Source organism: Hippoglossus hippoglossus, chromosome 19 (genome assembly GCF_009819705.1).
Source record: "Hippoglossus hippoglossus isolate fHipHip1 chromosome 19, fHipHip1.pri, whole genome shotgun sequence".
Taxonomy (NCBI): domain Eukaryota; kingdom Metazoa; phylum Chordata; class Actinopteri; order Pleuronectiformes; family Pleuronectidae; genus Hippoglossus; species Hippoglossus hippoglossus.
In genome coordinates, this window is record NC_047169.1 from 8,206,125 (window position 1) to 8,217,595 (window position 11,471).

Below are 11,471 nucleotides of genomic sequence, written 5' to 3' on the forward strand. Positions count from 1 at the left end.
TAGTGTGAATCAGTCTGGAGCTGATGGAGCTGCCCAGTGCTGTGGTGTCCTGCAGGGGGTGAGACTGGTTGTCCATCCTCCTCTGTCCCACCACCTCCACAGGGTCCAGGGTGTATTTAATCCCTGTAATGGGGTATTATAGTTAGGTGTTTAGTTGTGATGATTAAGGTTATGGTAAGGGTCTAAAGAATGCATTATGTCAATGAGTTCCCCCACTGAGATACAAGTAAACAGAAGGTGTGTGTGTGTGTGTGTGCGGCCCTGGTATTACTTATGTTGTAGGGACCTAAATCTGCTCACACAGTCACCTTATGGGAACATGTCTTCAGTACGGGGGACAAAAAGCAAGTCCTCATTATGTAAATGATCAGATTTTAAGGTAATAACATGTTTTAAGGTTTGGGTTTTGGTTTAAAACAAAACAGATTATTCAAATGTTTATAGAATCTTATTATTTATATTATTTAACACCTATTTGGGAAATAAATCTGACGACACTTTGTCTTCAGGTTTTCTGGCAAATGTCACTTCTGACGCAACGAGTAACGATATTGATACAAACGCTCCACCAATCAGGATTCAATGTCAATCCTGATGTTTCACCCTGTTTTTATCGCCTTGAATCAACATATTAAACAGAGGAGAGAACCACAGGGGAGGTCGTGTTTCTCAGGGCAGATCAATGTCCACAGAAAAGCAGGTGTTTTACCAGATGAAGAGGGAGCTGAACTGGAAGGCAAAGCTAACCAAGCGATCTATGTTCGGACCCTTGGCTGGGCTCAGCCCTTAGAGGTACAGAGCTCTGACTTGTGGAGGGAACTCGGAGTGTTGCTGCTGCTCCTCGACGTTGAACGGAGCCGGTTGAGGTGGTTTGGGCATCTGATTAGGGTTCCTCCATGGGCACCTCCCATGGGAGCTCTTCAGACCATGGAGACCCAGGGGCAGAGCCCGGAACAAGCTGTAGAGATTATATATATCTCATCTGATCTGGGAAGACCTCAGGATGTCCCAGGAGGAGCCGGAGCATCACTGTCGAGATCGACGTCTGGGCTGCTTCGTTTAACCTGCTGCAACTGTGACCCGACCCCGGATAAGAGGCAGAAAAGGGATGAATCGATCAATCCATGTACCACTGCTCTCTGGGGTCTGCTGTAGCCGAGATGGTTCCTCTCACAGTCCAGACATGCTGATTGGGGTTAGGTTCACAGAGGGTGCACCCCACCTCTCGCCAAATGTCACCTGGTATTGACTCCAGCCTCTTGAGACCCTTAAAGGGTAAGCAGAATAGATTTATGTTAAAAAATTGAGGATGAATAATAACGATTTTGCTGAGCTGCTGTTCAAGGAAATTCCTTTTATAATAAACTGCTGCTGTTAACTTCAATAACAACCATTAGCATCAAATTACATGCACACTGCAGGATCGCAATGATCAAGTTTCTTTTGTGTTCCCTCCACTCTCACTCTGCAACAACCAATAGATTAAATTACCTCCGCAACAACCGCCATTAAATGTTTCGTTCAAAAGATTAGAGGTGGTGTAAATTTAAAACACAACACAGGTTAAATACCTTTCTTTTATATTAATTATTAGATAATACCTCCATCCCAAAATATCTTAGAGATATATGATGTTTATTTTATATTTTTATATTGCTTGGAGAAATGATGTTCAGGAATAAATGAGTTGTAATTTGTCTGACGTGAAGAAACCTGTAACACGATTTGTGAACCGCAATTTAATTTGATCCATGAAAGTCACAGGGGAACATTATCGCTCAGTCCACTTTCTGTTTTAATTTCAATTTCATGGATCTGTTGGATTTCCACCACAAGTGCAATTATCAGAGTATCAGTGACACGGCTTCTGATTTCACACCACCTGGATGCACATCATGCCATGTAAACATATTAAGTGTGAAATGACTGAGCATCTCCTTCTCTGGATTGTCGCTGTTCATGGACCTTTACAAAACGACTCAAGCAAAAGTACCGATTCAACCTCTTTTACAAGTACATGCTCTGAAATGTACTTAAAGTACAAAAGAAAAAAGTCACCCTCTGAATTCAATTTCTACAGACAGCATCTGTGCAAAGCAAACGGAGACTCATGTCACAGTAATATAGTTTTAAAGACTACTTCACTAAAACCACTTCACACCTCAGGTCCATACAAAGTAATACGGAGTTGACTTATCCTGTTGAATAATCTATCTGTGGACTTCTTTTCCAAGCGGTTTATGCAGAAACATGCAACTGATCAAAATAAAATTCTGCCAGTGAAGACTTTAGATAATCGGCTGAGAAAAAACACGAGGGCAGCGGTACACTGATGTGAGAGTAACAGTGAAGGAAATTACTGTGATTTCTTTCCAGCAATTAACACAGTGAAAGCCACAGTTGGATAGATTCACGTCCCTATTTAGATCATTGATGGTCTTTCTTTTAATCGGAATCTACCGCTGCTACACTCGTACCGAGGTTTGTACCGTTTAGCTTGGCAATAGGAGCCAATCTAGGAGCTAAACAGAGACCAGCTAAGTGTAGAAAACTTTTAACATGGTTTTTTTTTTTTAACCATCATTTTCTATTGTACTTCTGCTTTAACTGGAATTTCTCCTCTGAAAGAACCTTGTAATTCAAAGTAGATGAAACCTCGCTGCTGTCCGAGATCCATAGAAAAATATAGGATGCGATGAAGGCTTTACTTCGACTATGCTGAGTGTTCATGGTATGTTTGTCAATAGATAGTAATGAATCAGTTTTTATATAAAAAGACACTCTAAGACTGCAAATATATCATAATTCCATGGTCATGACGTGTTTTGAAGAAAAGAAAGGCCTCATGTTACACATTACATTATACAATACAAGCTTATGCAATGGGATGTAGCTTCAACCCCTCCAAGCTATACACATAGAAATATAAAAAATACATAAATAATAAAGTAAATCCGATTAAATTTAAAGAGGGATATGAAGTATAATAAAATCATATAATGTTAAATGTAGAATTAAAATCAAATAAAAAAACCCGGGAGTTCAGTCTCCCTCATGTGGATAAAATTCAATTATTTGGTGTTTGATAAACCTCCATATTATTCCATGTATTTGGTTTCCTTCCACAGAGCATCTGTTAGAATGTGTCGCCAGGGAATTAAGCAACAGTGTCATACATGTGACCCCCCCCCCCCCCCCCCGCCCTTGTGCCATGTATGTCCTCAAACCTCCTCATGTGGGACAAAGTGGAGGGTAAGTTTATCCCAGTGAGTTTATGAAGAGACTGTGCATCATCCGGCCTGTGAGGCGTCAGCAAGGCAGGAGAGATCCATTCATCAACCTCAATACAACCTTTTTCAACAGCACCTCACTGAGTTTATAAATTCAACACCATGAATTGGCCAAATTATACCTGCCATGCATGTAAAAATCTGCCCTCAATGAACCGGTTTAGAGACGCCATTCACTCGCTGTGCAGGGATGCCATTGTTTTTTTGTTTGGTTAGAGAGTCTCTTAGAAACGGTGGCAACACAGAGCAGTCAGTTCCAGAGGATTTCAGCCGGAGGCGGCTTTCAGAGGTAAAGTGGTTATTGAGAGTTATTTCTTCTCAAAATTGGAATTTTTCTTTGTAGATTTGTGAAGACTTGTGTTTCTGGACAAATTTTGAAAAGCAAAGTTATTTTTTGGACTCGTTGGCTTCGTCAAGCTTTAGTCGTCCGTGTCTTGCCTCTTAAAGGTTTTAGTTTTCAACAGTTTTTTTAGAATGTGTGGTCACAATAACAGCCTCGACCATTAAACCCTCTGTATTTCCAACGCATCTCTTCATAAAGTACCTTAGTTTTCAATCTTTTCTCTTAATCTTTTAGATTTAATCAAAACCCTCCAGCCACCATTCGGAGAGATATGTCCGTCGTGCAAAGTTCAAGCTCCCGAGGGACAACAGGACAGAGCAGTCCCAGTCAGTCTACTCAGGTGCTGCTCACCAACGAATTCACCAAGACGCTGACGAGGAGCAGTCCGCGCTTCGGTTCCTTGAGCCATCACTCGTTCTTCTCACGGCACAACCCTCATCCAAACAGGGTGAGGCATATCCAAGGTGAGCATGGCAGCCGCAGCAGGCAGAAGATATTCTTATGCTTTATGAAATGGATTTTATTTTTACACCAAAATGATTTGATAGTTGAATCAACCTTTGCACTATGTCTCCCTAAATTACAAAAACCTTGTTAGCCGTAATGCAGTGCAGGTGTCAGTGTGACGTTTTATGTGTGATTTCCCTGAGTATTTGGTTCCAGTAAACAAGGAAACACCCTGAGGACCCAATGAGATTCCAATCTCCGTATCTCATTAGCAAGATAGATTGCATTTTATCAGAACACCAGAACTGAAGTGTGAAACTTTCTGTTTGGTATCAATTCACTATTGGATGGAATATTTACATCTAATATACGAGCAATTAATGATGAAATATGTGGAAAAATATCCCGGACATAAAATTTGCCATTTTGTGTAACTGGAGCCAGAGTTTGGAGTTTAGCCAAGTATTTAGTTTAGAGTTTAGTGATGCACACACTCGACCAATCGTGACTCAGTCTCAGCTGTCAATCATGACGTTTCACCCTGTTTTTAAAGAATCAAATGACTAATTTCAACTAAACATACGTGAAAAATTTGCCCGTGGACAAACATCAGTGTGATAAGAACTTGCCATTATGACAGCCAAGCATCTACTATTATTATTATTAATATGACTAGTATTACTAGTATTACTAGTATTACTAGTATTAATATTATCAATATTATTATTATTAATAATAATACACTTTATTTGTATAGCCCTCTGAAAAACCTGCACCAAATGTTTTTTGCACTCATTAATTCTGACAGCAGTTTATTACTTGTTAGCGCTAAATGTGTTGATTTAGCTTAAATTCCCCAGAAGCTGTTGCTCTAAAAATAAAGCAATTAACAAGGTCATCTCTCTGAATTGGCTGTGGAAGCCTCACCTCCTGAGATCAGTCATAAGTCAGAGTTACCACACTATGAAATATTTCATGAGCAGCTGTATGGACACCTATAGAATAGCAATATGCTACATGAAAGACACAACTGCATTATTGGCAGAAAGGTAGGCCTTATGAAGCTATCAGCTTTAGTCTCAGCAGGGGGGGGTTTTCTAGCCTCGATTCTCCAGGGCATTGCTTTGATTGCCGACTCTTCTGAAGCACGTATACGTGAACTTTGAATATTGTGCCTCTCTCGTGTCCTCAGGACTTAATGGGAGACCTGTCTGCACAGTGAGAGATGATTGGTTTGTCACCTCGTCATTATTTCCTCATCCACTTCTCAAGAGCCACGTCCTCAGGAAAGTGGCCGACACTTCCTTTGATTTCCCACTCAATCAGAGTCTAAACGGAGTCGGCAGCAACAGAAACAAATCAGGTACGACAACATGCATGACGCCTGAATCTTCCCATTTATTTTTTTCTAAAGCTCTGCTATCAAATCATGAGAATCATTCATTGAGAATGAATAGGCTAAATGTTCTGCTTTCTTTTCACAGCCCTGTTTTCAGAGGCCTGGAGGGATGAACTCAAAGAGCTCGCTGCAAAAGTCAGTTTGTCTCCTCAAGCACAGAGGGACAAACGAGAGGTGCATGCTTTGGTTTGATTGTTGGAACCCGGAATCATTTGTTTGTTTGGTTGCCTCAGATTAAGACTAAGGCTTTAGGTTCTGGTTGGATATGAGTAGGGCCGTCGTCAGGGTTAAGATCTGATTGAGAGGCACAGTTTGAGGTAAAATGTACCGGTGGACCTTTAAGTTCTTCCTCGAGATATGTGAACTTAAAGAATTGAGAATAATGGGGTAAACCTTCCTTCGAAGAATCAGCCATAGACTGTATTTAAAGATGGATGACATGACAGCTGCCCAAAACTGAAGCCAAATCATCTGGATCGCCTCCTGGTGGCTGGCCTGCAATATAGGTCATAAACCCTGTCTGCTCCGTGATAGTGGATGGGACATGAACCAAACTAAATAGACATAGTACATGTTCAATTTATTTTCTGTTATTTCTGTTCTTATCATCATCATTATTTAAGCATAAGTTTTAAATTGAAGTTTATTGTTGAAATGTTTTAGGGTTGTGTATATTGTGTAAAAAACATGATTTTGTCAATTCATTCCAGGAGCCACCAGAAGAAGAATTTGTCCGTCGGAAGACCCAATATTCGGCTGACACCGGGAGAATCATGCCTCCGCCCACGAAGTCTTACCAGCGCAGATCTCACTCCCAGCGCCTGCTCTTTCCTCAGCCCTTCCATGATCAGGAACTCACGGTGAAATCCTCCTCCACTGCTCTTGAGCTCCTTCAACGTTTGAAAAAAAAAGTGTCTCACGCAGTCGTTTGGGATTGAAACGAGGCACAGCCATGTAATGTTTCCCAACAGAGAGGGAGGATTAGAGGCAGATCAATAGGAGATTTCCAACATTATAGAAATTCTCCAGAGCACTCAGGCTTTTGCCCGAGGCCACACTGCGTTTGATTTATTGTTGGAAAATACCCGCCAGCTGTGTAAGCTCCTGTCTTCTGCTCTCTGATCAGGTGTTGGAGCTGCTTTGTCAGATCCTGCAAACGGACTCTCTGTCCACAGTCCAGCAGTGGCTTCTGCTCGCAGGACAAAGAGGTAAAAACACTTTATTTCACCAAGGGAGAAAGATGTTTTTGGCTTGTAAACGTTTTACTTTTAATGGCATTCATTTTACGGTGGCATAAAATTAATTTGAAAGAAACAGTATTTTCAGAAGGTTTATTCAGAGACAAATATGTACATATATAGTGCAACAAATATATATAATATTATTTGACTTTCAATATTATTTCCCTTTGTTTTACTTTAATTTAGTAGGTAACCATTCAAACCTTATTATTACATAACGATTTGGCCATGGAGTCACTCAGGAGACATCTACACGTCCTTCCGTGTTTATCGGTGGGATCTGTACGTCAAGAAACTCATTGAAATAAATGTTACATTCACATTTAAATTCTGCTGCCTTAAAATTGTTCATGATCTGTCTCAGTTATTAATTCTGTTTCAGTTCCTCCTTTTTAGTGGTGAATGAATTGATATAACTGTAATTAACTTTCTGAATATCATTGCTTTTCTGTTGTGACTCCTCATGATGTTTCATTACAGAAGTCATTCTTCTGCGGCTCCAATGTTCACAGTTCCCATTTCAGATTTGGGTTTAATAACTTTTAAATCACATCGGTGAATACAGATAAAAACAGGAAGTGTATGATTGCTGTGGTGCTGCTGATGGGAATGGTTGAACTCCTCTGGTGCTGTGTGATGTGTTGCACCCTCAGAGAAAGACCTGGTGATGGGGATGATCAAACAAGCTCTGGACGGCGTCGACCACCATCACCACCCGAACCTCCATCAGCTCCAGGCTTTTCATCCTGGCGCATCACCGCCTGTGTACGATGCAAAGTTCGAGCAGCCGTGGAGAACACCGCAAACAACGTGGTCAGGGTGATCGCTCAAATTTCTATCTCCTGCTTGTGTTGAGAAGTTTTACAAGGTTGATCTGTTGAAGATTTGTTTTTTACCTCCGCAGCTCACTCAGGATGAACCGAACCTTCAGTGATGACAAACCAGGTAAAGAAATGGCGTCCTGCTTTTCTCCATTCTCTGTGTTTAGGCCTATTTCGGCAAAGTCAGAGCTAGTTAAAGGCTCAAGAAAAGTTATAAGGTTTGATTTTCTTTTTAATATAATTGACCAGCAGGCTTCATTTGTTCTGCAATCGTCTGAGTGTCCTTGTACACCAGTTTTGGTCTGTACAAAAATACGATGTCGTGGAAAGCCATTCAGTATGAGAATCTGAATAGACCACATTACCGTCGTTGTTTTGTGTGTGTGACTCGATGTTTGCAGTGAGTATCGGGGGTGCGGAGGTGCTCGAAGTCAACGCCGGAGCTCAGACTCCGCCTCAAGGTCGTCCCCTTCAGCGCACGGAGAGCGTCTAGACATCACCTGCTTTTCATCACAACTGCATCATTGTTTCCTGACTCTGAGAAATGACTGGTTTATTTGCTCCCACGGCATCTTCAGGTTTCTTTCCGCCTGTCTGCTTCGTGGATGACTCCTGATGCTGTGGGTGTGTGGTTGTACACCAGCTGATGTTAGGAAAGTGAGACAAGTAGCAAGATTAGTTTACAAAGTGCAATCTTTAGTTTGAGGAGAAATAAAACTTATATAAATATTTTGTGGACTTAATAACATATTAAAATAAAGCAATTTTTAAAGACTGTACATAAAGATGGACGCAGCGTCTCCTTTTTCTCCCTCTATGTAGAAATGAAGCCAAAATATCCTGGATACAAACATCGCCATCTTGCACATTTGGAGTCTGTTAAGTAGTGATGGAGTGTTTGAACCAATCGACCAATCAGTTTCAACTGTCAATTACGGCATTTCATCCCATTTTATAGCATCAAACAACTAATTAAAAGTAAACTTACCGGAAAAATAAGCACTTGGACAAACTACCTAAAATGACAGAAACCATTTTTGAGAAAATTCTATTTGACGTGTACTTGGACTTTTTAATTTGGTGCATGTTCCATCTACTAACCTGGAGGAGGCGGGGTTTATGACCCATAGTGCAGCCAGCCACCAGGGGGCGATCAAGGCGCTTTGGCTTCACTTTTGGGGAGCCGTCATATCGTCACTCGTTTTAATCAGTCTGTGGGTAAAAAAAAAGAAAGAAAAGAGACAAACCTTCACAGAGTAAAAAACTGAAAACAAGCAACTCACCAGGACGTGTTGTTCTGCAGGAGAGTGCACATACAAACGATTTTCATGGTTACATCTAAGTGAGATGACAAAGAAAATGAAAATAATGATTATATCCAGTTATAAAAGTTTATCGCTCGGCCTTCTTTTCAGATTTCACATTCAAGCATGAAGGACTGAATATATATATATATATATACTGTATGTTTAGTCTATTATGGAAGCAGGTTTCCTGCAGTTTGAACGGTAATTGGGCTGATGGAGAGTCAGCCTTAGCAACTGGTCAGTGGGGCCCTGAACGCCTCTTACTGAGTACAGGTCACCTAAAGCACCGTATAGAAAGTGTTGTATAGGAGAAGTGAGGGCTTTCACAGCGGGAAACTGAACAGATGAGAGAGTTGAATTTCGCAGCAGGAGCCTGGTACAGCAGGGACGGGAAGAAACACCAACAGCAGTCTGAGAGAAGCAATTGACTGACTATCATTAGTTTTGCACACCGACCATGCAGTCAATCGACAAGATTGACTTTTTACCCTAATACATGTTGACCTTTCAGAAACCGAGGCTGTGGAAATTGATGTGCAATACAACACAACACAATACAACATAATACAACATAACACAATACAATACAATGCAGCATTATCAATTCCCAAGGCAATTTGCGGTAGGGCAAGTAAAAGAAGACAAAAACAAGCTCAATTCAATTGTATTTGTATGTCATCAAATCACAACATACATTATCCCAAGGCTCTTCACATAATGAGGTTGAGACCTTACAAAATTAGGAGCTGTTCAGTTTAGTTGAGCTAAAAGTGCAAATCCCTTTCAGCTTCAGACTGTGTAACCTGATGGATTTGTGTTTTTCAAAATCACCACAAATTCTCACTTGAGAAGACGTCAAATCCTGAACTGAAACTGATCTACATGAATTTTTTTAAAGAATAAACATGTGTTTTTCTACATTTAGACATTTTTCCACATGGATCTTAATGAAAAAGATCAGGCACTTTAAGGCGACTGATATCTACAACTGTGGAAACAAGTTGGTGCAGCTTGATTAAATTGAAAGGAGACTGTTTAGTCTAGTTAATCAGTGCCATTGTAGGTTCCCATGTTTGGTCTCCGCAGCTCTCAGCCCTGAGGCGGTTGACTAATCTGCCTTGTATGGACATGTGGTTTCATCAGGTTGGACTGACAGTGATACGACAAAAGCAATATGAGCAAACACACATGACATCAGGCCGTGCCAACGTCAACACAGAGACAAAAACACTCATTCAAAAAAAGGGCTCCTTTTGGCATTGAATGGATTCGATTTTGTCAATTTGCATTTGCAGAATCTATCGAGCCATAAAATACATTTTTGTCACACTTGACCAGCACTGAATTGACAAATGCATTTCTATTTTTGGCCAATTTTTGCATCCTTGCCGTTTCAGAGGCCACAGACATCTCCCATCTATTCTGAGGTCAGCCGGCCTGGTTAGCAGGTGAAGTTCAGCATTCACGTCATGAATCCTTCCCACAAGGACACCTGTTTGCTCCGGGCGATAAGAGGCAGCTGTTTCCTGAGGCTGTATCAGTGAAACGTTCCTGCAAGGCAGCGTTAAGGGGAGAGGGAGGCACTGGGCCCTCCAAGTATATTACACACACACCCACCCACACACACACACACACACACACACACACACACACACACACAAGTAGAAAAGATTTTCAATTCAGGTTGCAGAGGGACTTAGGTTCAGGTGGGATGGAAATCCACACAGACCCCTGCATAACATCTTTGCCTAATGACCCAGCGAGGGAGGGAAGACGAGGATATTGAATCCTGAGAATCCAGAGGATATGCAGGGTTAGAGGCTTAACATCCCATCCCCCCCCCATTGACCACCTTCTTATTTCCTCTGTGTACATCATGCACTTGCAGCGACTTGTGCTGCCCGCATCTACTTCATGATCCCATTCTACAGCCTCTTTGATATCTGGCATATAGTGTGCAGGTATTCTTTACTCATGGGCATCGCAGAGCAGAGCCAATCAACTGTAGAGCGGTTTCCTCATCATGTAAACCCCCAAAGGATCGTTTAGAAGGTCAGAGGGTGTTATGAGGATGATTATAAATAATGAACTCTATAAGCGAGTGAACAGAAATCATCATTTTATATAACAGAGTACTGTATTTGAAGTCATCTGAATATAACAACTGTTTATTTTTGGCATTTCATGGGATTTATTGTGTAAAGGAGTTAATTTCTCTCTTTTGTGCAGACCAGGAGGTTTTATGGAGAGTGAAAGCTGTGCACATGGTTAGTGAGCCATGCTCTTAAAGAAATAATTCATATTGATTTAAGCTTACTTACCACTTTCATGCCATTAGTCTTGTGCATACCCTTTATCTTCTCTCATGATTGACAACTGGAATTGAATACGTTTTACTATCACTGCACCCAGTAAGAACTAGTGCACACTAGAAATGCAGCCAACCGAAGAATGCTCAAAGCGTCATAAGTGGAGATACGCCTGTTAAATACACTGTTGTGCTACCTTTGAGTTATGAGATAAGATAATAAATAATAAACATAGATTATAAACTACATCACATCATGAGAACCACTCCATCACGGAGGTTTTCAACACTGGCCCTTTTTTTTTTCATTGGTCG

General features: G+C 41.0%; 1 protein-coding gene across 2 annotated transcripts; it reads left to right on the forward strand.

Annotated features, from left to right (window-relative positions):
- The first annotated feature begins 3,209 nt into the window (after positions 1 to 3,209).
- Positions 3,210 to 8,282, forward strand: tbata (thymus, brain and testes associated). Of its 2 annotated transcripts, none has more exons than XM_034570624.1 (10): positions 3,210 to 3,252; positions 3,868 to 4,097; positions 5,273 to 5,443; positions 5,565 to 5,653; positions 6,190 to 6,339; positions 6,606 to 6,687; positions 7,374 to 7,533; positions 7,625 to 7,665; positions 7,943 to 8,058; positions 8,189 to 8,282. In XM_034570624.1, the coding sequence occupies exons 1-9, from the start codon at positions 3,212 to 3,214 to the stop codon at positions 8,032 to 8,034; spliced, it is 1,056 nt and encodes a 351-aa protein (XP_034426515.1). In that variant the 5' UTR covers positions 3,210 to 3,211; the 3' UTR covers positions 8,035 to 8,058; positions 8,189 to 8,282. The 2 variants fall into 2 exon arrangements, with proteins under 2 accessions (XP_034426515.1, XP_034426516.1); XM_034570625.1 differs by lacking the exon at positions 3,210 to 3,252 and adding an exon at positions 3,532 to 3,579.
- The last annotated feature ends 3,189 nt before the right edge of the window (positions 8,283 to 11,471 follow it).